Source organism: Parastagonospora nodorum, assembly GCF_000146915.1.
Source record: "Parastagonospora nodorum SN15 chromosome Unknown scaffold_3, whole genome shotgun sequence".
Taxonomy (NCBI): Eukaryota; Fungi; Ascomycota; class Dothideomycetes; order Pleosporales; family Phaeosphaeriaceae; genus Parastagonospora; species Parastagonospora nodorum.
In genome coordinates, this window is record NW_001884551.1 from 520,124 (window position 1) to 546,328 (window position 26,205).

The 26,205-nt window shown below is 52.7% G+C and overlaps 14 protein-coding genes across 14 annotated transcripts; 9 read left to right on the forward strand and 5 right to left on the reverse strand.

The window, feature by feature from the left end:
• Window positions 1-189: 189 nt before the first annotated feature.
• On the forward strand, window positions 190-1,536 carry SNOG_02079 (hypothetical protein; the record flags this gene model as incomplete). Its single annotated transcript, XM_001792645.1, has 1 exon — window positions 190-1,536. One exon carries the CDS (start codon window positions 190-192, stop codon window positions 1,534-1,536), a length of 1,347 nt encoding a protein of 448 aa, XP_001792697.1.
• A 563-nt stretch (window positions 1,537-2,099) lies between these two features.
• Window positions 2,100-4,243, reverse strand: SNOG_02081 (hypothetical protein; the record flags this gene model as incomplete). Its single annotated transcript, XM_001792646.1, is given in 5 exon segments — window positions 2,100-2,185; window positions 2,200-2,398; window positions 2,461-2,564; window positions 2,594-2,672; window positions 3,212-4,243. The coding sequence occupies 5 exon segments, from the start codon at window positions 4,241-4,243 to the stop codon at window positions 2,100-2,102; spliced, it is 1,500 nt and encodes a 499-aa protein (XP_001792698.1).
• A 764-nt stretch (window positions 4,244-5,007) lies between these two features.
• On the forward strand, window positions 5,008-5,977 carry SNOG_02082 (hypothetical protein). Its single transcript, XM_001792647.1, has 5 exons — window positions 5,008-5,154; window positions 5,207-5,222; window positions 5,275-5,359; window positions 5,464-5,607; window positions 5,661-5,977. Exons 1-5 carry the CDS (start codon window positions 5,142-5,144, stop codon window positions 5,793-5,795), a joined length of 393 nt encoding a protein of 130 aa, XP_001792699.1. The 5' UTR covers window positions 5,008-5,141; the 3' UTR covers window positions 5,796-5,977.
• Window positions 5,978-6,127: 150 nt separating this feature from the next.
• Window positions 6,128-6,688, forward strand: SNOG_02083 (hypothetical protein; the record flags this gene model as incomplete). The annotated part of the gene is made up of 3 exons (XM_001792648.1): window positions 6,128-6,264; window positions 6,368-6,424; window positions 6,535-6,688. The coding sequence occupies 3 exons, from the start codon at window positions 6,128-6,130 to the stop codon at window positions 6,686-6,688; spliced, it is 348 nt and encodes a 115-aa protein (XP_001792700.1).
• A 343-nt stretch (window positions 6,689-7,031) lies between these two features.
• Window positions 7,032-7,457, forward strand: SNOG_02084 (hypothetical protein; the record flags this gene model as incomplete). The annotated part of the gene is made up of 1 exon (XM_001792649.1): window positions 7,032-7,457. One exon carries the CDS (start codon window positions 7,032-7,034, stop codon window positions 7,455-7,457), a length of 426 nt encoding a protein of 141 aa, XP_001792701.1.
• A 530-nt stretch (window positions 7,458-7,987) lies between these two features.
• Window positions 7,988-8,764, forward strand: SNOG_02085 (hypothetical protein; the record flags this gene model as incomplete). Its single annotated transcript, XM_001792650.1, has 3 exons — window positions 7,988-8,084; window positions 8,144-8,428; window positions 8,493-8,764. The coding sequence occupies 3 exons, from the start codon at window positions 7,988-7,990 to the stop codon at window positions 8,762-8,764; spliced, it is 654 nt and encodes a 217-aa protein (XP_001792702.1).
• Window positions 8,765-8,946: 182 nt separating this feature from the next.
• On the reverse strand, window positions 8,947-10,821 carry SNOG_02086 (hypothetical protein; the record flags this gene model as incomplete). The annotated part of the gene is made up of 1 exon (XM_001792651.1): window positions 8,947-10,821. The coding sequence occupies one exon, from the start codon at window positions 10,819-10,821 to the stop codon at window positions 8,947-8,949; it is 1,875 nt and encodes a 624-aa protein (XP_001792703.1).
• Window positions 10,822-11,443: 622 nt separating this feature from the next.
• On the forward strand, window positions 11,444-12,475 carry SNOG_02087 (hypothetical protein; the record flags this gene model as incomplete). Its single annotated transcript, XM_001792652.1, has 1 exon — window positions 11,444-12,475. One exon carries the CDS (start codon window positions 11,444-11,446, stop codon window positions 12,473-12,475), a length of 1,032 nt encoding a protein of 343 aa, XP_001792704.1.
• Window positions 12,476-12,504: 29 nt separating this feature from the next.
• On the reverse strand, window positions 12,505-13,384 carry SNOG_02088 (hypothetical protein). Its single transcript, XM_001792653.1, has 4 exons — window positions 13,305-13,384; window positions 13,234-13,254; window positions 13,008-13,182; window positions 12,505-12,951 (listed from the first exon to the last, which is right to left on the reverse strand). The coding sequence occupies exons 1-4, from the start codon at window positions 13,350-13,352 to the stop codon at window positions 12,740-12,742; spliced, it is 456 nt and encodes a 151-aa protein (XP_001792705.1). The 5' UTR covers window positions 13,353-13,384; the 3' UTR covers window positions 12,505-12,739.
• Window positions 13,385-13,620: 236 nt separating this feature from the next.
• On the forward strand, window positions 13,621-15,389 carry SNOG_02089 (hypothetical protein; the record flags this gene model as incomplete). Its single annotated transcript, XM_001792654.1, has 4 exons — window positions 13,621-13,706; window positions 14,189-14,253; window positions 14,304-15,052; window positions 15,105-15,389. The coding sequence occupies 4 exons, from the start codon at window positions 13,621-13,623 to the stop codon at window positions 15,387-15,389; spliced, it is 1,185 nt and encodes a 394-aa protein (XP_001792706.1).
• Window positions 15,390-16,136: 747 nt separating this feature from the next.
• SNOG_02090 (hypothetical protein) lies at window positions 16,137-16,883 on the reverse strand (the record flags this gene model as incomplete). The annotated part of the gene is made up of 2 exons (XM_001792655.1): window positions 16,137-16,658; window positions 16,716-16,883. The coding sequence occupies 2 exons, from the start codon at window positions 16,881-16,883 to the stop codon at window positions 16,137-16,139; spliced, it is 690 nt and encodes a 229-aa protein (XP_001792707.1).
• Window positions 16,884-17,493: 610 nt separating this feature from the next.
• On the reverse strand, window positions 17,494-17,811 carry SNOG_02091 (hypothetical protein; the record flags this gene model as incomplete). Its single annotated transcript, XM_001792656.1, has 1 exon — window positions 17,494-17,811. One exon carries the CDS (start codon window positions 17,809-17,811, stop codon window positions 17,494-17,496), a length of 318 nt encoding a protein of 105 aa, XP_001792708.1.
• A 958-nt stretch (window positions 17,812-18,769) lies between these two features.
• SNOG_02092 (hypothetical protein) lies at window positions 18,770-20,116 on the forward strand (the record flags this gene model as incomplete). Its single annotated transcript, XM_001792657.1, has 4 exons — window positions 18,770-18,783; window positions 18,854-18,963; window positions 19,149-19,493; window positions 19,548-20,116. The coding sequence occupies 4 exons, from the start codon at window positions 18,770-18,772 to the stop codon at window positions 19,829-19,831; spliced, it is 753 nt and encodes a 250-aa protein (XP_001792709.1). The 3' UTR covers window positions 19,832-20,116.
• A 2,532-nt stretch (window positions 20,117-22,648) lies between these two features.
• SNOG_02093 (hypothetical protein) lies at window positions 22,649-24,021 on the forward strand (the record flags this gene model as incomplete). The annotated part of the gene is made up of 3 exons (XM_001792658.1): window positions 22,649-23,469; window positions 23,495-23,693; window positions 23,761-24,021. The coding sequence occupies 3 exons, from the start codon at window positions 22,649-22,651 to the stop codon at window positions 24,019-24,021; spliced, it is 1,281 nt and encodes a 426-aa protein (XP_001792710.1).
• Between the last annotated feature and the right edge of the window lie 2,184 nt (window positions 24,022-26,205).

Genomic DNA, 26,205 nt, shown 5'->3' on the forward strand with positions numbered 1-26,205 from the left:
TGACCATCTCTACACTTCATCCCACGTGCTCTACTCCTCCACACCACTGCTTGTGCTTAGTCATTTCACTAATCGACGACCAGACGAGAGCTCAAGCATATTACCAGGTCGTAAAGTCTGGATTCAATCACGTTAAGAAACTGAAGGATAGAAGGCTTGCAACACAAATCACGGAGAAGAGCAGGAACTATGGCGTCGCGATGGGCGGACACGGAAGCCGACAAAGCAGAAGAATTGCGTCGCAAGAAAGAGAAGGAAGAAAAAAAGCGTCTCAAGCTATTGAAACAGCAAGAAGCCGAAGCCGCTCAACAGGCAGCATCGTCACGACCCGCCAAGCGCCGTCGACTATCATCCGGCGACAACAATACCAACGCCCCAGCACCAAGTGAACCCCAGGCCGAAAGAAAGCTGCTACGCTTTGATGGCGGTACCTGGTCTTCCTGCCGCCACACCTCCAACTTCCAAACCCTCAACCCCATCGAAGAAGGATCCTACGGCTTCGTCTCCCGCGCCCGTTCCCTATCCACCTCGTCCATCGTCGCGCTCAAAAAAGTAAAAATGGACTACGCACAGGACGGTTTCCCCATCACCGCGCTCCGCGAAATCAGCATCCTGCAAAAAGCCCGGCACACCAACATCGTCACCCTGCACGAGATTCTCGCCGGTGATGATCCAACCGAGTGCGTGCTGGTCATGGAGTTCGTCGAGCACGATTTGAAGAACTTGCAGGAGGATATGGGTGAGCGGTTTTTGGCGTCGGAGGTCAAGACGCTGTTGAAGCAGTTGGTTGGCGCGGTCGAGTTTTTACATGCGAATCACATTATGCATCGGGATCTTAAGACGTCGAACATTCTCCTTTCTAACCGCGGCGTGCTCAAACTTGCGGACTTTGGCATGGCGCGATATATCCCGCCCGCAAATGCGCCGTTGACGCAACTCGTCGTCACGCTGTGGTATCGCGCGCCGGAACTCCTGCTCGGCACGACGACGTATGGCACGGAGGTCGATATGTGGAGCATCGGATGCATATTCGGCGAGCTTTTAAGTAAAGAACCGCTACTCCAGGGCAAAAACGAAGTCGACCAATTATCCCAAATATTCACGCTGTGCGGGCTACCCAGTGAGAAGTCATGGCCGGGGTTCTATCGCTTGCCAAACGCCAAATCACTAAAACTCCCACGCGACCACTCCTCCCCGGGATTCAACAGGAGTAAATTCCCTTTCTTGACGGCAACGGGCGTGGAGCTGCTGTCGTCCTTATTATCGCTGAATCCGGAGGGTAGACCGACTGCGAAAGAGGTGCTGGAGCATGAGTATTTTAGGGAACAGCCGAAGCCGAAGCCAAGTGAAATGTTTCCTACGTTTCCGAGTAAGGCGGGGCAGGAGAAGAGGAGGAAGAAGAGCCCGCATGCGCCGAAGAGAGGAGAGAGGGGCGGAGGTTTAGGAGGGCTGGGGGGCAGTGTGGATTTCAGTGGGCTGTTTGCGGGCAGAGAAGATGAGGAGAGGGGTGGAGGTTTCCAGCTGAAGATGGCTTGAGGGGATCGGAAGTTTAGTACAAGTAAGAGTAGAAACTGGACAGGAGAATAGGTCAGGTGGAAACGAAACTCGCGCAGGGAACTGATCGACCATGCAACGGAATTCGAATTGGTATCTAGCTAAGTTATGCGGTCCTTCCTGCTCGCGCTGATCATCTACGATCTCGGCTCCGGCTCCGGTCTCGTGGACTCCTGCTTCCATAAGAACTGTAGCTCGGGCTCCTTCTACCTCCCCCTCCACCACCACCACCACCGCCTCGTCCATGCCCACCTCTCCGCGGTGGACTATCACGCCTTCCATGTCCTCGTCTTGGCGGCGGCGTCCTCGACAGCGAACGACTGTACGACGATCTCGAAGGACTCCTGCGCGGCGACCTACTCCTCGACCGGGAGAACGACCGCGGCCTGTATCCATAGCCACCTCCCCGTCCACCTCTGCCACCCCTTCCTCCTCTAAATCCTCCCCGTGGTGATCTCGAGCGATATCTCGGGGGGCCACCCATCGGCGGCGGTCTGTACGCACCCGGCGGTCCTCCGCCCCTCCCACCCCTATTATCGTAATCATCATTGAACCTCTCCCTCGGCGGGGGTCCCCTCCTCGCAGGCGGCGGTGTGACCGAGAACCGTCGTCGCGGCAGAACAATCGAGACCTGAAGTTTCGCGCCGTCCAGCTGCGCATCGTGCATTTTCGCAATCGCGCGCTCGGCGTCCTCGATTTCTTCGTACATGATATAAGCGGTGCCGCGATTGACGTTGAAAACGGGGTTCATGGGCATGCGCAGGTCCTTAATGACACCGTACTTGCCGAAGATTTCGCGGATGTGCTCTTCTTTGACGTTGCGGGTGAGGGCCTCGACGACAATCTGCGAACATATGATTAGTCTCCAGTATGCTACGAAGCTCTAATTGGTTCGTACCTTTGCACTTCTAGGCGCGGGTGATCCATCTCTCGGTGTAGGGCTGCGCGTATAGCTCCGTCCTCGCGACCGCGACCGGCTGTCTGGAGTGTAGCTTCGCCGACCATTGCGCCTGGGAGATGGAGAGCGTGAATTCCGTACTGGTGACCGAGATCCAGGACGTGGTGATCTCGAATGCGCCCGGCTTGGTGATCGTGTACCCGAACGGTCGCGAGAAATGCTACGCGACGGCGACCGCGCCGAAGATGGGCTACGTGAGGGCATGGTCGATGGAATTGTGACAGGTTTGGTCCTCAAATTTGAGTGTCGTACTTAAGGCCTGCAATTGTCGTGCAAGGCTGTGTTTGTGAGAGCTTGGGTAGAAGTTGCGCCTTGCGAAGCTCAAGGTCAAGCGAGGCAGGGAGCCGGGAGCGTCGGCACGTGACCATGATGGAACCAATCAACGTCAGCTCTGAGGTCGTTGGAAGCAGCGTGCTGGGTAGCAGACTTGTACTTCGAATGTCTTCTTGATTGGAGTTTGCTGAGGATCTTGCACAAACGGGTCAAAGGATTCGATTATTGCCCTATGCAACAGCCCCTACATCATCTCAAAGCACACGATGCTCCAAACCATTAAAAACACCAGGTTTGATCTGTTTGCCAACATGAGTCTTCTGGGTTAGTTTTCATACAGTCATCTCATTCTCGGTAGGACTTCAGATAAGCTGTTCTGATCCGCGCTGCATTTTCCGAGCCGTCAAGTCCTAGGGAGACCATTACTTTTGTAGTAACTTCCTCCGCATATTCGTAGCCACGCGCGAATATCTTGCTTTTGTCTGAGTTGATGACTTTCTCAAAGAGCCCGAGAGTGCTTATATCAAGGTCGATATTGACCTTAGGCTCGTGAACCAGCCCAAGCAGTCCGTAAACCCTGTCATGTGTGTCCCGGCATTCCTGATGGCTCCAGCGATGCAACGCCTCATGCAACTCGAGCTTCTTATTCTTCCAGTCCTGCTTCGCGCGGAGGATGTTGTTCCAATTTGTCCAGTCAGTCGTATGGTAGCCATTACCCGGGCGAAACTCTCTTTGTAAACGTTGGAGTGAACTTGAATTCCAGTAGTATTGTCCAGCACAAACGAGGATCTTTTTGGCCAGGAAGATCTCCTGGACAATCCAAAGCCGGGTCCAATACTCGTTCTCGACCATGAAGTTGAGAGCGGGGATCATGTTGTTGAGAACTAGCTTGTCGTGAACATGTGCTTTGCGAGTACAATGGTCGTGGATTCGCTTTGTATCTCGGAGCAGTATGTCACCGGGTATACCCAGCCAGACGATCACAGTGTCAGCTTTTTGATAAATCGTCGGCATCAGTCGGAGCTGTCTCTCCTTTTCTTCTATGTTCGATTGGTTGATACATAGAGCATCAATCCAAAACGGTCCTTGGAACTTGATCTTCCGCATTGCATCCAGGAAATCCCAAAGATTGCGCCGAACACAAACATTCTCTCCATTCACTTCTATCCAAGCCACATCTTTAGGGCTAGTCGCAGGGCCCCAGCGATATGAGAGCGCAGTATACTTGGTAGTCCGGTTCCAAAACCATCCCGTTGCAAAAGGACGTGGGTCCATGTAGTAGCATTTGATTACTTCGAAGTCATTCGTGGACTGGAGTGGAACAACTTTGAGCAGACGGATCAGTTTTTTGTCGTCGCCTGGATTAGCAAAAGCTTTGGGATGCCATTGCGCTTCCTGATTGTTTTGCTGGTCTAGCTCTATGAATCCGCGCTCTGGGGGCAGCTGTTCGGTGGACATCGCATTGCTACTGACAGCGTTCCAAATGGTGAGCGTTGTGATCTGCCCGCGAAGAAGGAGGCAGACGCTTGAGAGTCCAGATACCAGGGTAGGCGACAGGCTGTGCTGCACGAGGCTGAGGCAGCCAAGGCCACGAAGTTATCGAACACCTGGGCTGGGAGGTCATTTATTCACGAAATACGATTTAACTCTAGAAAAAAGGAAGCATAGAACATGTGCCAGAGAGACTGTGTTCATGTCAACAATACAACTCGGCCGCAAGCAGTCTGCAAGCGTCACCTAAGGTCACATTGCATTGTTTTTCCTGTGCATGAGTATGATTGTGTGACCGTGATACACGACATAGAACTGCGAGTAGTGAGTACTGCACACTGTTAGGAGAACAGCCATCGGAACGCCACTCTGCTTCGTTCTCACGATGAATCAGGCACCTGCACGGAGTATGGATTAGTATACTTCGTTGGCCCGCTAGAGGCGACAAATGCACGAGCATCGTCATGTCGGCGGTGACGGGCTTTTCTCGCGACAACCCCCACACGACAGGCAGCTGCAAGATGGCGCCATAAGCGCAGCGTGACGGGACGCGACATTGGCGGCAGTGGGCATGGTTGAAGGCGGTCGATGGTTGATAGGTGAAGAGGCAGGTCCTGCGACGTGAGACTGGAGGCACTGCGGGGTTCAACAGCACAGAAAAGTGAGCCCCACCTCGCTCGCTCTTCAACGGCTCAACCCGAACTCGCGACTGCCCAACCACTTCTCACCGCATCTACACTCGAGCGCTGCTTAGTCAAAAGTTTCCCTGGTCTACTTCGCCCCAGGTCTTCAATTTTCTCCGCGACCCATCCCTCTCCTGCACCAATACAAGCTCCCTTAGTCCGCACATTACCCCTCCACAAACATGTCCTGGCAAGGTACGCATTGATGGCACGCATTCGCGGCGCATACAGCTAACACCCCCTCCAGCATACGTTGATCAGAGGTATACACAGTCCTATCATTGATGAGATGCTTCTCTAACATCTCGCGCGCAGCCTCGTCGGCACTGGCAACATCGACAAGGCCCTCATCTGCGATGTCAACGGCCAAACCACCTGGGCCTCGTCTCCAGACTTCTCCGTACGTAATGCGACTCTGTGCGCCATCTTATACACCAGCGAAGCTTCTCGCAGAGATAGAGAGAATATAAAGGCCCATGATGGATGAATGCTGACGGGTTCCAGCTCACTGCCGCTGAGATGAGCGCCATCGCCGCCTCCTTCAACGACAAGAGCGAGACCAAGGCCGTCATCGCAAACGGCGTCAAGGTCAATGGCGACAAGTACATGACCATCGAGTCGACCGACGACTCGCTGAAGGCAAAGAAGGTGCGATACATCTGACGAAGAGATATCGAGGGTAGAAGACTGACACGGCGCAGGGCAAGGAAGGCATCGTCGCCTACAAGACCACACAAGCCCTCCTCATCGCCCACCACCCCGACTCCATCCAAACGCCCAACGCCTTCAACTCAGTCGTTGAGCTCGGCGAGTACCTCAAGAAGGTCGGCTACTAAACCGAGTTGGATCGATGTGTTTGTACTTTATGGATTTGCATAACCTCACGACGAGGCAGCGGCGGTCGGCATAGCTTGGTATGGAGCGAGTGCTTCGCTTGGTGTGGATGGATATGAGCAATGAGGAACGACATAGCGATATCGGAGGATCCTCTTCGAATCAATGAATGCATCAACACCTACCCTGCAACCTACAACATCATTGTCCCCAGAAGACCCCATCATTGATACTAGCTGGGCGACCCAGATCCTATGAAGAGTACCAATCCTTCTAAACTGTGGGATTGAGCTACCATGCTCCGTATGCTTACCAGGCAAAGATTTTCAACATCATGCAGATACACGAGCAAAACCCAGGCAGGCTTCGTCCAGCAATAACCGCGTTCTCTGATATTGTAGTCCGAAAAGGTTTCGGCGACATTGTCGCCATTGTCGCTGAAAAGAAGGCCGTGGAAGCTGGTGGTCCGAAGTAATGCATGAACACGAGATATCGCGTTGCAGTGTACCAAAGTTTTGTAAGTCTAGCCTTATACAACTAGCGGGTGCATATATTCCTGTACAATGCGGGGCAGACGCGAAGTCACGTTTCAAGCAAAAGTGCAGCACATTGATGAGCTGGGCCGCAAAAGGTGAGTGAATGTTAAGAGGTCTGTTGCTTTTTGAAGCATGGTATTGCTTATGAAGAGAGACACGAAGGTCCAATTGCACTAAATGCAATCTTTCAAATCGACTCATGAAGCTGTAACGGCTGTGGTGGTATCCAGGTTGAGGTAGATGTTGGAGAGAGCACGTGCCGACGCGAAACCGCAGTGTACCAATGTTACGCGAGGGGCTTTGGGGCGAGAGAGTCTGATCTCAGTGAGTCCTTCTACATTAGCTGCGAATCCTATTGAAGATTAAAGCAGCGATGAAGACACTTGGTATTCATCAAGCACTATTAGAATAAGTGGAGAAGGCGGTGCAGGAAATAATTGGACTGATATTATGTCAGTAGGCTACGACCCGTCTACCATGCCGTTGCAGTAGTGAGCGAGTATAAGTCATGTACTTCTTACGCCTCAACACCTATTTTTTTCATTACATACCTCGCTCACCGGGCAAGAGCTGTTGAGCTCGTGAGGGAGGACATCTGGGAGTCTCCTCTCATGATGACGATTCAAGGGAGTACTCGTGAGCCTCGAGAGTACATTGGTCTCATCATCCACGACATCAAGATAGATCCAAAACACCGTCGCCATGGTCTCGGCCGTAGTACGTTCTTCACTTCTCACCCATAACAACACTCAACACACCCAAGAACTCGTCCAAGCCATCATTGACAGAGCCCATCTCCTCTCCCAAGCAGACCACGAAGCCAAGAAAGCATCAAGAAACATGAAACGCGCCCGCAAATACGAGAGCATTCGCGTCCTCGTTGCCACAGATACCATGGATGAATCCGCACCACAGTACAGTGCATCTGCTACCACCAGGGGATGCATGGCTCGATCTCCTTATCAAGAAGAAGTCTTGGAAGCCGGTAGCGAGTTGGATGTGGCGAGGCAATATTGGCACGCTCTGGGATTCGAGCCGACGGGTATGCTGACGCAGTTGCATTGTAAGGATGCGCAGGTACAGGTCGAGACCAAGAAGCGTGGGGTCAAGCGTAGAAGAGGAGGATAGGGTCTTCGTTGCATCTTAGTCCGTGCTGGTAGGTGGGCATTTGGGTGATGTGAATAGTGGGAGTGATGGGTCTATTGTAGGCTTTAATGTCCAGATGTCAACCTTGGAAGCTCGACTTCGAGTAAGTAACGTGTTTGGACTACTTCGGTACGACATTCATATGGTCAAAATGTAGAATACGTCAGAAATTGAAAGGTTCACAAGCACGTTACACCGTGATGGCGCGACACGACACGTCAGACCACGGCTTGTACATTTACAACAGGTATTGTGATTACATAATAACCAGCTTTTTTGGAAAGAGCAAGGACGTGGGCATGTGCTTCTGCAGCGCCCACCGACGCTGATGCCTTTACAGAATGATGGCGAGTGTTCTTGCCTCAGACTACAACATCGGCACCTGTCGAATCTTACCTTGGAAGTAGCGTGAGGAGCTCGAATAGCGCTGCTAGAACCATAAAACCACTCCTGTCCCATAATACTGCACCTGTCCCAACAAGTTCGTTCTTCCTCTTCTTCTATACATTATTATGTCGTCAACATACCACACCGTTAGCGAGTTCAACATCTCCACCAGCGAATCCGCTGCTCACGTCATCTCCGTCGATATCAAGGACTACAAAGATGGTACCCATCATAACCTCGGCCCAGTATCCCCTCAACTCAAGACTAATGCACTTTCTCAGACCACGAAACAACCTGGTGCAGGGTCATCGACGCCAACATCGATAACCCCACGATCACTTGTCCCCAGTTCCTTGATCACATTGCAACCGCAACAGCATACATAATTGATCGTTGGGCCATGGGCGAAGCCGAATGCGACTGGGTGGACATGGACGAGCTCTCCCAAGAAGCGGGCGAGCTTTTCAAAAGCAAAGTCTTCTACGACGAAATAACCATGGAGCCATTCGTACTCTTCCATGAAGTCAGAGTCGCGCATGAGTACTGGAGACAGGGGCTCGGACGCAGTATGAGCCTGCATCTCATTCTCTCACGCGCGCACGTTGCTGATGCACAAGTATCTAGACATAGTCAAAGCTGTGCTCAAGAAAGCGCACGAATCGCTGGGTGGTGCGTTCTGGGTCATTGTTGCTCCGGGCCATTTGGGCATGGAAGTAGCGCAAGAGTTGATGCGTAGTGGTAGTACTTGGGCGGATGAAGACAAGGTGTTTGAGATTCAGGGACGGCAGCTCGATGCGGCGCAGGCTTTTTGGAAGGCGGTGGGAGTCGCTCCGATCAAGGGTACGCAGTTTTACTATGGATTCGTGAAAGGGGACGGGGAGGTTGATAAACGCATTCAGTGATGGGTCTCCGTGTGCTAGTTTCGCATCTGCAGGGTTTGCATTCATACAGGCTTCCGAGGTCTGGACTTCACTGATGTCGGTAAGTATTTAATAACATTCAATGGCAACGAATGACATCGAGCTTTGGCATCACTTTGTAGGAAGAATTGACCATGCACCACTAAAACAAAAGAGGAGAAACTCTATATCCCCTTCATCCCACCCAACTTCCTAACAACCAGCTCCCCAAACCCCCTCTGCAACGCTGCCGCAACAACGCCCCTCCGCTCATCCGCCTCCCTCGCCAACCCAAACGCCTCAGGCCCTTCGAGACACGCCCGAATCACCCCCTCCACCGTATTTCCCAGATAGCTCTTCACAAACGCCAAATGCCGCGGCTCCTTCCTAACCAACCTCTCCATAACCGGCCACGTCTGCTTCGGCCTAGCCGTCACAAGATCGATTCCCAGAATCTGATCGATAGTCTTCCAGTACGCAATTTCAAGTAGTACGACACCGAGGGAGTAGATGTCATACGACTTCTTGTAACTCTCACGACCAGAGGAAGATTCCTCGCGGTTTCCCGTGCTTTGGACGTGCGGGTGGCGATAAATGTCTGCGCGCGGGTTGTCGGTGGGACGCTCGGTCATGTCGTCGTTGGTAGCTGGGCGGCTGTAATCGAAGCCGGAGATGTATGGGTCCGAGTAGTTGATTTCGAGAGCTCCGGTTTTGCGGTTTGTGTGCTGGAAGAAGAGGATGTTGGCGGATCGGAGGCCTTTGTGGAGCCAGTCGACGGCGTGGAGGCGCTCGAGGGTCTCGGCGAGGAGGCGCATTAAATTGATGCGGTCGGTTAGGGAGGGGATCTCGGCGCTGGTGTCTTCGATCATGGTGCGGAGTGTGGTGGGAGGTGTTGAGGGTGGGACGGAAGCGGGCTTCTCGAAGACGAGACCGAAGCGTGACTGGTCTTCGCTCTGGTCGACGAAGTAACCGAGACAGTGCGGTGCTCTAAAAGTTACTTTGCGGTTGTTCTGATTCAGGAGGGCTGCGAGCTTCTGCACTCGTGTGCGGATTTTGGGGTCAACTTGGCCGTCTGGCTGGCCTGGACCAGCAACTTCGTTTGGCTTCCATTCGATCCAGACTGGGGCTCCACGGTAAGACGCCTCGGTCCTCTCCCCTTCATCAGCATCATCCGGGAAAGTTTGCCCGTTCTTTGTCCATATTTCGTTGAGTTTGAGCTCAGTCTCACGAATGTTGTCTGCAAGATGTGGGAGGTCGATGGAGTTGCCGTACTCCTCACTGACGTCTTGCGAATCCTCGATCGCGAGATGAACGAACTTCTGCTGTGCCAACGTGCCAAGCCGCGTCAGGCTACGATTACCAAGCGTAGTGATGCCATTGACGAGGTCGTACTCAGAGTCGTCAAGGTCTGTGATCATGCCATATGGGCGATGTTCGATGCGGTCTGACTGCCAAATCTGCACCATGTTCTCCATCTGCCTGTTCAACAACACAATCTGGTAGTTGAACCTTGTCTGCATGTCGAGCATCGTCTCCATCTGCGCCTTGTCAAGGGCCTCATGCATTTTGTCGTTGAAGCCGGAGAGATTCCCAATCAACTTCTCCATTCTTTCGTGATCCCATGAAGCCCATCTGATTCTCTTGGGTACGTCTCTTGACTTCTTCAGCCAGTCAAGGGCTTTGATCACCAAATCTTCGGCAGGTGGGAACTGGACAGAGCGCGTGCTAGCTTCAGACATGCTGCCGCCGTTCTCCAGTAGACGATTCGAGTCGATTACGAACTGCTCTTTCTGCTCTTGTAGCAAAGGCTTAGTCAACTTTCCGTATCTTTTGTTGAGTCGACCAAATGAAGCGAGTAACTTCTGCTGCTGGTGGAGGATATCCATGATCATTCCTCTTGATAACTGGTTGAGCAGCAGATCCTCTTCTGTGTAGTCTAGCTGAACCAGCTTTCCCCAGTTGAGCAAGCGGTGCTCTTCAATCTTAAACTTGACGAGTAGAGCTTGTGCATCGTCTTCAAGGCGACAGGCGTCGGCGATAAGTTCGTAACCTATGTACATTAGGATGTGCCAGGGGGCATGTCATTGAGCGAGGCTGACCTTGAATACATCCTGCAAAGGCTTGGAAAAAGAAAGAGACCACAGCTATAGGAAGTTCGGCACCAGACATAGCTGTTGGATTTGATGTGGACGCGATTACAACGATCACTAGAGGTTGAAAGCACAGAACTACACTTGAGATGAAGTGAGATGCGTAGAACCAAACCAGAAGCAGGAGGGCTGATATTTATTCTTTAGTCTCCACCAGGCTACATTTCGAGGTCTTCCTGCAAGCACGTAGCCACATCATACTGCGCCCCCATAGCCTTCAGCTGCAGGCCTCCTGCAAGCCTCAGGCCAATAGAACAGCTTCTCTGATGGATCCGGTCAAGCTTTCGTGCTGCGCAAACAGAATCTGATTTGCCAGTCCGATACAGGTTCTTGATTTGATCCCAGGAACAATACACTGTGCATAACGTTGGTGGTTGTAAGGGGCTTGCCTCGAGGTGTCGTTCAGCCTCGAGCAGTAAGCGACAACCAAAGCCCCCATCCCTGCACATCGTCATTGTACACCCTCCCACGTGCCTCCTTTCGCAACACTCCCAATCCACTTCACAAACCGGTGACAGACCCTGCCCTACCGATGGTCCTCGATATCTGGAACCCATTCTCGAGCCCCAAAGACGCCTTCGAACCAACGCCCTTCCTCGCCCTAGCCTTCCAGGCTCCGGTCAAACTACTTCTCTACCATGCGTACCACTTCATAACCTACCTGCGCAGTGCGCCAACGCCGGCGCACCCACCGATTCGCGTCGTGTGCATTTCGGATACGCATACGCATATACCTGAAAATGTGCCGGAAGGAGATATACTCATTCATGCGGGCGACATGACTGATGCTGGCAGTGTTGCTGAGATACAAAGACAAGTCGACTGGTTAGCTTCACTACCGCACAAGGAGATTGTGGTGATCAGTGGTAACCACGACACGTACTTGGATCCGCGGACTCGACCGTCGTTATCCGAAGATGAGCGCAGAGGCAATATCAACTGGAAGCGCGTGCATTATTTGCAACATCGCAAGCTCAGTCTTACTATCGAGACTGAGCCTGAGTTGTCGACGTCCACAACACCTCTGCTGGCAGAAGGTCAGAGACAGAGACGTATAAGGATATATGGCGCGCCGCAGATTCCGGCTTGTGGGCCGATGAGTGTACATGCGTTCCAGTACCCAAGAGGGCAGGATGCATGGTCCGAGACGATACCTGAGGACACAGATATCCTAATCACGCATACACCACCAAAGTTCCATCTTGATCTTGCGTTGCCTACGGGTCTTGGTTGCGAACATCTTCTAGCTGAAGTAAGGCGTGTCAAGCCAGCGCTGCATGTGTTTGGTCATGTGCATTGGGGAGCGGGACAGACGATTGTATGGTGGGACAAGGCGCACGAGGCGTATACCCAAGGCATAGCGATGCAATCAAAGTGGACACATGGCATTCTCAATCCGAAGCTGTGGTGGAGTGTGGTGAGGGTAGTATATCGTGGCGTGCGTGAGCTGCTGTGGGACCGCGTATGGGGAGGGAAAAGTACAAACACGATCATGGTGAATGCTGCCCAGATGCATGGAAATACTGGAAAACTGGGCAACACGATCCAAGTCGTCGACATATAACCTACATGGTCACCGCAGCCAAAAGAATAATCGTAATGTGTAATCAAGCACAAGTGGAGCACTGCATTGTCGAGAAGCCTTTTCGAACTAAAAAAGGATTCTGTTGCTTTACCTTGACTATCTCGCGAGAGAGGCCAAGTTCAACATGGAGACCAGGCTATTTGCCATTCCCCGCGACTTTGTGATTGAGGTCATAAAACCATAAATCGTGCACACCACGCCATGCCATATCCCACCACCGAGCGAGCGATATCCCGCACATGCTCAGAGACGACGACCACGGCGACCACCCTTCCTCCTGGTGGAGTCGGACGGGGTGGGGGTGACATCCTCGATACGTCCAATGCGCATACCGGCACGGGCAAGCGCGCGGAGAGCAGACTGGGCACCGGGGCCGGGGGTCTTGGTGCCGTTTCCACCAGTGGCCCTGATCTTGACGTGGAGGGCAGAGATGCCGAGTTCCTTGCAGCGGGCAGCTGTTCCTTTGTTAGTTCCCCGCTTTGCAATTTTTTCGACTTCCGTCTTCACGTACCGACGTCCTGGGCCGCCAACATGGCAGCGTAGGGGGAGGACTCGTCACGGTCAGCCTTGACCTTCATGCCACCGGTGACACGGGAGATGGTTTCGCGGCCGGACAGATCGGTGATGTGGACGAAGGTGTCGTTGAAGGAAGCGAAAATGCGGGCAACGCCGAAGACGAGCTCGCCCTAGAAACCTGTCAATTCGCGCTCACGGCAGAGCAGGCGGTTGTCACGAACCTCGCGGACCTGGGGTCCAAGCTGGGAGATGTTAGCAATATTCAGAGTGAGGCGCAATTTTGATTGCTCACCTGGATGTTCTCCTGCGCACCGCGCTCGACCTTCTTCTTGGGAGGCATGTTGACTGTGAATTAGTGCTTGACTTGCGAATTCGTGGTGGTTGTCGAGGTTCGAAACTTTCGGGTAGTCAATAATTCGCAGCAGCTTGTGCGGGCTCGGAACTACGTTTTAGCGACGCAGCGGAAGTTGCCGATGGGCCCGTGCGGCACGCTAACGCAGTCGACCTAAAGTTTTCCTCCGCTTTCCATTCCTCTCTTGTTACTACACCACCATGTGCTGAAGTTTTATACAACAACACGCTGAGCTGCGTGCCAAACAGTCACCAACATGGACAATAACAAGAGCATCGGCATGATCGGCATGGGCGACATGGGCAAGATGTACGCGCGCCGATTGAGTACTGCGGGATGGAAGTGAGTATACCGCGCGACAATTCGCGATCGCGCGCAGTCATGCAAAGGTAAGCCTGACTCTTTCTTTCCCTCCCCTCTAATGATGACCGTGAGTGCATTTGGCTCGAGTATGGCGCACGTCTAAGCTGGTGCCGTCTTGGTTCCCAGCATCTAGACGTGTCGCTGTCCATGATGTGAATTCTCGCTACCTTTTTTATTACACCTCTGATCCTATTGTTCCTCCTGCTTTGTTCAAGAACATTCTTCTTGAGCTCTGCTAACCAGTGCCTCATAGATCTCCTCATCCGCTAGACCTGCGCTGACCTGGCTGACCTCAGAGTCAATGCCTGCGATCTCCCAGATAGATATGATAGCTTGGTAGAAGAGTTTCGAGACTTTGTAGGATAGCACCCTTACATCGTATTACAATGAAAACATGTACTGAGCTTGCGCCAGCCCAATGTTCGAATAATGCAAACTGGCCACTTGGTCTCACGTTGCAGCGACTTCATCATCTACAGTGTCGAGGCGAAGAACATCGATGCCGTCGCGAAAGCTTTTGGTCCATGTACGATGCTTCCGCGACTACCTTGACCATGTACTAACCCATCCGTATAGCCACCAAGGTCGGTGCCATAGTTGGAGGGCAGACATCATGTAAAGCCCCAGAGATTGATGCCTTTGAGAAGAACTTGCCCGAAGATGTCAGCATCATCTGCGTCCACTCGCTTCATGGCCCAGGTGTCGACACGAAGGGCCAGCCATTAGTCTTGATCAAGCACCGCGCATCCGACTCCGACTTCGCTTTTGTCGAGAACGTCATGTCTTGTCTTAGATCCAAGCACGTCTACCTCACAGCTCAGCAGCACGACCGCATAACAGCAGACACACAGGCCGTCACCCATGCCGCTTTCCTTAGCATGGGCGCAGCATGGTCCGCAAACAATCAGTTCCCTTGGGAAACGAGCCGTTACGTCGGCGGCATCGAGAACGTCAAACAAAACATCACTCTCCGCATTTACTCGAACAAGTGGCACGTCTACGCAGGTCTCGCTATCATGAACCCAGATGCCAAGAAACAGATCAAGCAGTACGCTGAGTCAGTCACTGAGCTTTTCAAGCTCATGCTTGCTGGGAACCGTGAGGAGCTGAGGAACAGAATACACACTGCACGCAAAGCCGTGTTTGGAGAAAATGAGAACTCGGGGAAGCAGTTGTTGCTGCGGGATGATCTTCTCGACCAGTTCAGTCTCGGCGCTTTGCCTGAGAAGAAGCTCAGGAACAACCATCTCAGTTTGCTAGCCATGGTAGACTGTTGGTGGAAGCTGGGAATCGTTCCTTATGATCATATGATCTGCTCTACTCCAGTACGTCGATATACCCTCGTCATGTGTCTATCATTAGTCTAACGTAAAATAGCCTTCCCGCATGTGGCTGGGAATCACAGAATACCTCTTCCGCAACCCAACGCTCCTCGAGGAAGCCATAGAGACCGCGATTGACGACAACACCTTTCGCGCCGACGATCTCGAATTTACATTTGCCGCTAGAGATTGGAGTTCCCGTGTCGATCTGGGCAACTTCGACGGATACCGTGAGAAATTTGAGAAGATCCAGAAGTACTTTGAGCCCCGGTTCCCCGAGGCGACAAAGCTCGGCAACGAAATGATTAAGACGATTCTACGGAAGACGCAGGAGAATTGAAGGCATACAGACATGAGGACTTAAGGCTACGCGAATGGTCTCTGCAGCAGTGACATGTCGGTTATGTCTCACCAGGATTAACAGTTACGAGATATGGCGAACACATTTTGCATACGGGTTGGTACGAGGATTGCAATTTCTATGAAGTACCCCGTGTAAGCAAATGTAATGGCACCTTCAATGAATACACATGACGTTCAAACACTGCAATCTTCTATCTTATGGTCATAGAACATACTGGTCGCTTCAGACCAGGATCGAGAACACTCTGTTAATACCGCAGCATTTAGCACATATCATCTTCACGAACGAGAAGGAATGGAACAGCGCGAATAGTTCCGATGGTTCGTTTCTCCACGTAACAATGCTAAAGGAAAGCTACATCTGTCTCGACCTCAGCGAACTCAATCGCCAACTACTTATTCTTACCGTCCTGCATAAACAATATGTCACTGAGATGTATCAACCCAACTTTTCCACAAAAGTACTGAGGTCGTCAGTGAAACATTTGTCATCACAAGTAACCAGACAACATAAACTTTCAGTGAACGCTCACTCAATTTTCCTCTAAGCATTACAAATTACTCTTTTTCTAACCTTCTCAACCCAACCCAACCGAGACAATAAGGAAAACCCATGAGAAAGGAAAACCCACGAGAAAGGAAAACCCACGAGAAAGGAAAACCCACGAGAAAGGAAAACCCAAAAGAACTGCCCAATCCAAGGCGCCTAAATCGTTTCAAACCCTTACAATCCAGCGAAAACAAGACCCAAGAATCCGATCGCACCGGCAAACGCACCCATCTTCACCGTAGTAGCAGCGCCGGTGAACAGAGGGGGAGCAGGTCCAGTAGGGTATCCAGCCGGAGGCGCAGGAGGCGCGGCAGGTCCAGTAGGCACAACGGGAACAGGGACGACAGTCTGGATGGTAGTCGGCTTACCACTTTCAGTGATGACGACGTGGGTAGTAATAACCTGAACGGGGACGACGGTAGTAGCGTTCTGCACAACAACGGTGGTGTTGTAAACCGGAGCTGGAGGCGGGGCGGGCTTCGAGTGCGAAGGAGTTGGAACAGGGCCGTGGGAGTAAGTGGGCGTGTAACCCCCGGCGCAGACACTGGCTTGGAAAGCAGTGTACTGAGCGAGTTCGGAGGAGCATTTACCGCTGATCTTGGCTTGCACGCCGAGAGTGCTGAGTTGCACGCAGATGCAGGGGAAATCGTTGGGCGCACAGGGGCTGTCGGCGATGCACTCGAAGATGATAGTTTGCTAGAGAGACTCATTAGTACTATGGATGAGTGATGGAGTGTTGGGTTGAGAGCTTACAGAGCATTGTCCTAGGCTCTCGATGGGCTTGACAATGTCATAAGGGTAGGGTGAGGGCGATGCAATGGGGTAACCAATAGGTGTTGTCGAACCGACGGGGTAACCGATAGGTGTTGACGAAGCAGGCAGGAGGCTGCTAGAGGAGGAAATTACAGCGTAGCCGGCCATTGCTGCGATAGTAGTGTATGGAGGTTGAACTGGTCTAAAGGTGTTATGGTTGTAGGGATGAGTGCTGATGATCTGGAAAAGTAGCTATGAAACCACAAATATATATCTGAATTGTCTCTGAGTGACTGATGTCTTTGAGAAGCGAGTGATGCCAGTCATTATTTTCACGCACCGCGTGCATTTTATATCGCGTTAAACCATGCCCAGGTGTCCGTTTGCAAGCATAGCAACATGAAGCTGAAAGAATTTGGGAGTTGTACAGGAATAGAAAATCTTGTGGACCGCTTTCAGATAGTATCTTTGTTCTTCGTGATGATGTTGCCAAGCGATTGAAGCTCATGAGGTCTTGTCCGGATTCAGTCGTGATGTCTGGAATGTGACCGTTACGGACCTGGTGTTCGGCCAACGGCAGCGCCCATCAACGTTGAACCCTTTGCGGGAAGTATAGCCGCATTCTTGTAGCTTATTTGGATTATGACAAGACGTTGCCGGTGGCTTTGCACACGCTGATGTGGCGTGAACCATCAAGGAGGGCTATGTGTGGATCATGCCGGATCTTTTTCCCACGTATTTTCATCACCTCCGCGGAAGGATAAAGAAATCCCGACATTCAAGAAAGTCTTTGCATTGGGCTACCAGCGATGAGGACAGGCTTCGCCTTCGGATTTGCGTCGTCTTCGTCCAGCCACTTAATGATGCACTCGATGTCCCGCACTTCGTAGAAGCTTTCATAGTGCTCCTTCGCATACCGGATCGCCCGCGATCGATCATCTGTAGCTTCTAGGTCCGGTGAAGGCTTATTAGCAAGGAGCCTCTCGTAGTATAAGTTGAGCTTTTCATTTTTCCGCCTGGGATGCTCCTTCATGTAGTCCCAGTACCGGCACGCTAAAATGTAAGGATTTGCACGAAGGGATGTGTGCTGCTCCATTGCGTTGTCTGCTGCTTTGGATGGTTTAGAAGATTTCGTGTCGAGAAACGTTGAAATGATGGGAAGTGAACAAAGAAGTCGAGACAATCGCTGAGACAATGCAACTATGTCTGTATGTCAGGTATGCATCGCGCAAAGCCTGCATTGTATGCAGTCTATCATTGATTGTGCACGAATGTATGTCCTTTAAAACAGCCGTGGCCCATGATGAGCGTGAGGACATCAAGCTGTTGTATGACCCGGCTCCGTAGTGGTGTCTCACCTACCAGAGACGACTTCACGAAGAAAATGACATGAAACAAACAAAGAGTTTGTGTCTAACGCGTTGCAATGTTACATTGGCTCTTTTTGTTTGCCACCGTACATGATTGGCGAGTTTTTGCTGGCGGCATTCCGGACAGGAGATGGCGGTTGTATCGCCGGGTCGCAGCATACCAATACTACATAAGTTATGTATTTGTTCAGGAAGCAGTCTCAAAGGCTTGCAAACTCATGGCTATTCTACATTGCTGACGTGCAGAACCATAGAAAAATCCTGTGAGCGGTATTGCCCCGAGGCTGCTGGACTTGCATATTGGGCACATCCACGCCGCAGATGTGCTGCACATCGTGATCCCACCTCAAGTAAGGGTCATTCTTGGACCAAGATCTGTTCTGTTTGAACCATAAACTCGGCAGCAATCTCTGCAGCAAGTTTCGAAGATGAAAACGACTTCAAAAGAGCGTTGTGATACTGAATGGCCAGAAGCCATACGGCGGGACATAAACGAGACCATGATGTCTGTGACACGTTCGTACCAATGCACAAAATCATGATGAGAGGCCGGCGTGGCTGGAGGGACCCTGCGAGTTGGGCTAAAGGAGTGGGGTCTGGCGCTAGCCTAGCGCCTTGGCTTGATTCGAACTTTTGAAGAATTTCTGAGCTCTAAAATTTGACAGCCAACGCCGCAGCTCAACCATGGCGTCCAAATCGTGAGTCGCCCCGCGCGCTGCACACAGCTTCGCAAGCATTACAGTCGTAGCATTGACTGACCCTCAGTAGAAGCGTCCCAACTCAGAACGACATCCTCGTTCCTGAGACGCTGCTGAAAAAGCGGAAATCGCAGGAGAAAGCCCGCGAGGAGCGCGCGCTTGCGACTAAGGAGAAGCGAGGTACGATACATTACCCTGCCACCGTCGATACGAGAGAGCCATTGTGATGATTATAACTACCACACTATCGGCTAGACTACGGTCAATGTTGTCGAATTGTTAACCATCTTTCGGGAATGATACAATTACCTCTCTCGATCCTCGTGGCACACTTGACACTGTTGGACAGTGCTAACATGAGGCAGACAAGAGCAAGAAGAAGCGGGAGGTCATCTTCACGAGGGCGGAGAAGTATGTGAAGGAATACCGCGATGCAGAGAAGGAGAAGATACGGTTGTCGCGCGAGGCCAAGAAGTCGGACAGCTTATACGTTCCTGCCGAGGCCAAGCTCGCTTTCGTCGTGCGGATAAAGGGTATCAACAAGATTGATCCCAAGAAGCGCAAGACTCTCCAGCTGCTGCGCTTGCTGCAGATCAACAATGGCGTCTTCATCAGGCTCACCAAAGCCACACTGGAGATGCTGAAGATTGTTGAGCCATTCGTCGCCTACGGATACCCCAACCAGAAGTCCGTCCGCGAACTCATCTACAGTAAGTTGTCTCGCGACACATGGGGATCGACCTACATACTAACGCCACTTCTAGAGCGCGGGTATGGCAAGGTTGACAAGCAGCGTCTTCCGCTCACCGACAACGAAATCATCGAGGAGAACCTCGGCAAGTACGGCATGATCTGTATGGAGGATCTCATCCACGAGATTTTTACGGTCGGTCCCAACTTCAAGCAGGCTTCGAACTTCCTTTGGCCTTTCAAGCTCAACAGCCCAACGGGCGGCTTCCACAAGAGGAAGTTCAAGCACTTCATCGAAGGTGGTGACCTGGGCAACAGAGAAGACAAGATCAACGAACTGATCAAGCAAATGAACTAAACGTAAACGACATGTTTTCAGTTTGCGGATATGGTGCGTCGAAGGTTTGTCCGACGCACATTCTTCATTGAGCATTTACACCGGCGACCGGGCGTTTGGGGAAGGTCCGAGAATTCTTGGATCATGAACGAGTCCACGTGCAGACGCATGGCTTCTCGGATTGGGAAAAAGGTCTCAGGCGTTTTTGGATTCATGTGATACCGAGACACGTCCACGGAACAGATAGTGTGTGCAATCTGGGCGAAAGTCTTCTTCGCTGTGTGTATATGACACGAATTTCGTTACGACGAGGCAGGCCTGAAGGAAACCGTACCACCCGAGCGGGGCGCACGCGGTACAGTGCGCAGTCATCTAGGCAACCTTTGCTCACTGGCGTCATCAAGCATGGAAACATGGAAGTGTGAATCAACTGCGTAACGTGGACACGATGTTCTGCTGCCTACAAGCAGATCCCATGAGTGAGTGCCGCGATCGATCACCGGTGCCCTGACGTTGGTGCCGGCCCGCCTGCATATCAGCGAATGGGCGGGCGAGAAATGGTCTTGGCTGGTGTGGGAGCATTTGCGGGCAGGCCTTGAAATATCCTCACACGAGTGCTAATTTTTTTTCTTCATGTGAGCGCTTGATTACGAACCCACAAGCCCCAGGTGTGGAGTGGAGCAGTGGGCGAGGCCCTGTGTTTGCCACTCGCGAATGACGCTTCGTGTGCAGCGTGGTGGGATGCACGAGCAGGAGGGATGGCGGCCGAATGTGTAATGACGCTCACGCGTGTGGACGCTGACCAGCGACGGCTGCCCGGTCTCGCCGCCGCCGCCGTTGAGTGACGAGCGACGGGCGATGGGCGATGGGGAGTTGCATTTGGGCCGATGTGCAGACACCCAAGGTGATGCTCTCATCATCAACGATGCACGTTGCGGCGTTGCGCAGGGCCTTGAGCCGACTTTGGTCCCTTAGCCCCAGACGCAGATGCCGTGGGATCCATCGTGCCCACCGCCAACATTCTCAACGCACGCGCTATCGGCAGCAGGCGGAAAGTCCTGTGCCCATGCGGGCAGGCCAGGCCAGGCCAGCACACGCATCACGTTTTACGCAAACGAGGGCCAGCACAAGGCCGCACAACTATCGCGAATGAAGGAGCGCGACGCGTATCCAGAGGCGCTGGGCGGCGAGCTGCAATTTGTCTCTCATCTACACGGTCCGCTTCTAAATTTACTGGGCGCTGGGACTCCGGGCTGGCGCTGTCATGGGAACTCGAAGGGAGTCGGCGCAGATGACATTCCCACCGTCGCTCCTGTAAGCGGGCTAATGCATGCGGCGGCGCCAAATGGGGATGGCACTGCAAAAGGATTGCACGGGTTTCCACGGAGAGAGGGAGTGCGGAGGGTCAGCTACGTGGCTCGCTCAGAGGACCAGGTTGGAGGGCAACCCTGGATGCGTTCATTGGCGGTTCTTCGCTGGCGGGTGCATTAGGGGGAATGCAGAAATAATGTGCAGTCATTCGACTCGTGCCTGCAGCGCTCCTGAGCGGCGAGCCGTGTCATGAAGCTGAGTGGCCGTCGCCGCGCTTCGCGGGCTGGGGTCGGTTTTATGAAAGGCTAGACTGGAAGAGGCAGAGTTTTCACCGCATGCGCCCAGTGAATGGACGGGTCAGGGCTGTTATGAACGATATTACGCAGGCGCACTGGGCCAGGAGCCTTGCCAGTCCAGTACTACTCTAGCTCTTCGCTTGGGCGACCAGCAGCGAACACACTGCCCAGCGCTCCATACCATACTCAGAGGCCGTTTCCCCTTCTCTCACCTCTGGTCCTCTGCGTCCTCACCCATCCTCACCTCATCCCCCTCCCCTCCGTCTCCGGCGCTGAGCATCCGACTGTTTCGCAAGAGCGGGCTGGTTTTCCTTCTGGCCACTCAGCGCAGCCACCCTCGTCACGCTCAGACCCCCGGACCCTCGGCTCTCTCGACTGCAGCACATCCAACAGCAGCCAGACCTCAGCATTTCGCTCGGCGTTGACTGTTGCCGCAGCCGCAGCACTGGGCTTTGCCAACGGACCCTTGGAACTGCTTCGCGCATCTCGTGGTTGCGACCCCAGCCGACCGCTCTGACAGCTTAATTTCCTGCCTAACAGGTCAACAAACCCCGGACCGCCCTCTGGTGAACCCGCCTCCGTCTCCGCCTCCCTTTGATCGTGCAACACTTCGTCTTCCGGCAAGGGCTTGGGACTGCATCTGCATTGTATTCGGCATCTTGTTTCGAGCGTTGCTTTTCTTGACGTTGCGACCTGCTACCGGCAACTGCCAACCTGCGACCTGACCTGCCTCTTCACCTCACCCGGCCGCCACGCCTCCCGAGCATCACAGGCGATCTATTCACTTAGACTTCGCCCCGGCCTCGTTTCACCCGCGTTCACGCACGCGTCGACCGCACCCGAATTTTTGACGCGCACACCGCGTCGTGCGGCTCAGAACTGCTTTGCGACTGCCGGCTTGCCGACAGCACACCGCCGACTAGCTCCGCATTGTTTGGGCACGACAATATTCTTCACGATCTCCATACGTTTCTCCCGATTGTCTCATCTCACGCAAACCACTTTCTCTTTACGCCTGCCTCCGTTCGTGCATGAGCGCTTCCTTATAGAGCGTCGGTAGACCCCCAAAGAGCGTGCGCTCACCACCCCCAGCGGCCAGGAACGAAGAGACTGTACGTCACGCCCGACAACTGAAGGTCACTTCAGTCACTGCCTGAGTGCGCTCGTTAATAAAATTCCGCAGGTTCATCGCCAGTCTCTCTCGTTCTTCTGCGACAAGCTCTCACCCAGCATGCCGTCCTTCTATCCTCGTCAGAACATGCCGCGGCAGTTACTGACACCTCCCGAGTTCGTTCCGAGCTACCACCAGAGCTGCGGCGGCATGCAGTACCAGCAGCAGAACGCCTATGCAGGCCAGCCGGCGATCCGACAGCAGGACGAGGGCTACGACTTTGCAGACCGCTACGGCCAGCTTGCCATGGCCATGCCACCCATGTATCCCCAGGCTGGTACCTACCTCAGCACCGCGCCGCCCAGTCTACCCCCGCCCAGCTCGTTCTATGAGTCCAACGGAGCCGCGATTCTGCCTCCAATGCGTGTCCAGTCAGGCCACTCCATGGCTGAAGCTCAGCGGGCACACGAGTTTAGCCAGCGCACACAGCCACCCGTCAAGGAAGAGAAGCCTGTTGGTGGAGTGTCGGCGAAACTTGACTACGACATGGACGTCATGACTGATTTCGTCTGCGAAACCGCTCTTCGCCTCATCACCCCAGGCCGCATGGCGCCTATATCTTTCCGCAAGTGGGTACACCAGGTCCTGTGCGCGACGAGACTGCCTTCCGCGACAATTCTGTTGAGCATGTTCTATCTTGGCAAGAGGATGCCTATGCTGTACGCTGAGCCCAAGACGGACACTCACCTGTTCCGTCTCCTCACCATCGCCCTCGTGCTCGGTAGCAAATTCTTGGACGACAATACCTTCATCAACAGGTCTTGGTCTGAGGTTAGCGGCATCCGCGTGGACGAGTTGAACCGCCTTGAGATGGAGTGGCTGAATGCGATTGACTACAAGCTCCACCGCGACCCTCTTGAGCACCAAGGCTGGAAGTACTGGTCCGAGCAATGGAAGGAGTTCCAGGAACCATGCTGCTGCTCGCGCTGGTCGAAGCAACAAGCTCAGCCCCATCGACACTTCGATACACCGTCGGTCCTTCAACCCCAACAAGCCGCTCCCGCCTCTGCCCATGCAGCAGTCATTCAACCCGCCGTCATATGACTACACGCCCAAGTCTGCGCAGTCTTCCCCAGACGTCGTTCAACATCCCCAGCTATTCTCAGTATGATCCCTGGAGGTCTGAGCATTCACCTGCGTCTGCGCCCACTACAGGTCCTACTACCCCAGAGTACTACGGCGCTACCGGAGCTTGGGGAGCGGCCGAGGGATACTCGCGTCGCACTATGTTTGGATTCCCTCCATTGTCTCAGCCTGTTCCCCAGCCCCAGCAACACCAGCCTGGCAACTATGGCCCGCCTGCGTACGCTCCTCAGTACAACACGTCCGTCTGGAACCAGCACAGTGTAAACTGCGGATGTGTCTACTGTGCTCAGCGACATGCGCCCTACTTCATGGCTGCTGGATATGGACCCCAGGCTGTCGCAGTCTAGGGGCTGCCGCCGACATGAGAGCATGGCAGTCTGCATCTCGACCCTTCAAAAATACTACGATATTCGACCTCGATCCATGTTAGCGCTTCATCTGTTCAAAAAGTTTACGTTTATTTCTTCAACTATCCTGGCTCCTTCCAGCCGCATTTGCCTCAGCTCGATCTCGGATACTGGATACACGATCGGACACGATCGGCTTACTCTTACCTTCGAGTTAAGCCTCCGACGTCCAATTCGGCACCTTCGCCTCGACGCACAGAAGCGGTCCATTCTTTTCGCTATTTGCACGCATATTGGCGCCACTCCGGATCTTACGAAAACGCACAAGGCTTGCGATCATCCTGCATGATAGATTTTCTATTTCCTTTCTCCGGGTCGTTGTTCCTTTGTTCTCCTCGGCATCACGTTCTAGACACCGGATTGTTTATGGTTTTTCAGGCACGTACAGCGAAATTGGGGGCGGTTGGCGTTCTGTTCCTTTGACCACTGAGTCACAAAGCAATGTTCTGTTTCTGGCTGCTGCTGCCATCTAACGCTCCAGGCGTTTGGCTTCAGCTCTCACCTTTACGACTTTCTCTTTTTGCGCGCATCACCTCAAGAATGGTTTGGAGGTTCCCCTGCACCGGTTAATGTTCTTTCTTTGGAGCTGGCCCTCGACACACCGAGTAGCTCCCGGATACTTGTTGGTCTCACTATGGATGGCATTTGTTCGCCACACACCATGGCAACACTAAAAATGTCATGCCAAACAGATCATCGCCACAGGATCCATTCTTCACGTCTTTCCGATTACGACTTGAATACCCCTTGATCGTCGCCTTCCGCAGTGTTCGGTTGTAATTAATGGCATCAGATCGACGGGCGTTTTCTTTTTCTTACCTCGTCTCACGCGGCGAATTTATACCTTTTTCCTTCATCGTTTCTATACCACAGGGCATGTTTGGGCAACAGGGGGGTGAATTCACTTAGCGTATACCTGCGAAACAGCAGAGGCCACATCAGTAGCGACAAAAATGCGAAAAACATCTTGGAAAGCGGCAAAGCCGCATGGAAGAATCATCGACCTTGATCCTCTTGCAATGTGATCTAACAATATGCCAACTGACTTCTTTTTCACTTCCGGCGGTTACCTTGGGGTAATTTTCTGCGATACGTTTCAATCCGAACCCTTTGAGTAAGAGGATGCTCACCACGAGTGTCGTTTGAGAAGGTTGAATCAAAGAGAAGGGGAAGCGACGGTTTCAGCGACACGTGCGGTGTTTTGCGCGCGACTATTTCATTGTTCCATCTGCATTCCTTGGCGCAGTCGGCAATGACGCATAATGTCTACTTCAAGTTGTGCCCATGGCCATATTGCCAAAAGTATTCTTGCGTATACGCGGGGACTTGTGCCACTCTACCCAATCAAGTAATGTTTTGACAAGATACGGCGATGGAACCTCAGACGCACTTCACCGGACCTTACTGATGGACCATCCCGGAGCGACCGAGCAGCCTCTTCTTGAGGTACCTTGGATATTGGGATGCGACACTAACACCATTCGTGCCAACTCCCCTTCGAATCCGGAGTGGTTCGACCTCACGCATTCGCGCTATTTTCCAAAATTTCATGTATTCAGAAAACACAACGAGGGATTCTGCATTGGAGGCCAGACGTTGCGAAGCTTTGCCCCCCAAATCCGGCAAGAAGAGTGTGAATATTATAATGACCCTGCAATGCATGCGTTTGGCTATACTATCCTTGAACCAAAGGGCTCTTATAATAACCGGAACAGGCTTTCTGGGCTTAGCTCCAGTAGCTGTTCGTCCAGGAGATGTCGTGGCCATTTTCTTAGGATGCAAGTGCCCGGTGCTCTTGAGGCCATGTGGTCATGATCTCTACCATGCTATCGGAGAATGCTACATCCATGGGCTCATAAGAGGGGAAATGCTGAACCAAGGGAGTAGAGAAATTGTTACGGCGCAAGAGTTTATCTTGTGCTGGTGAGGTCTAAGCAACGACTTTATTAGGGTATCTCAATAGGTCAATCGCGTACCTTTGAGATTCTAGGGTATTTTTGTAAATTTGTTATTTAAGGTGCATATTGAGTGTAATGACATAGGAGAATGAAGAGGCGCGTTCCATGTTCTGAACTTAAGGTATGCAGGTAACGAGTCTGCCGGCTCCTGACTCCCACGGACGAA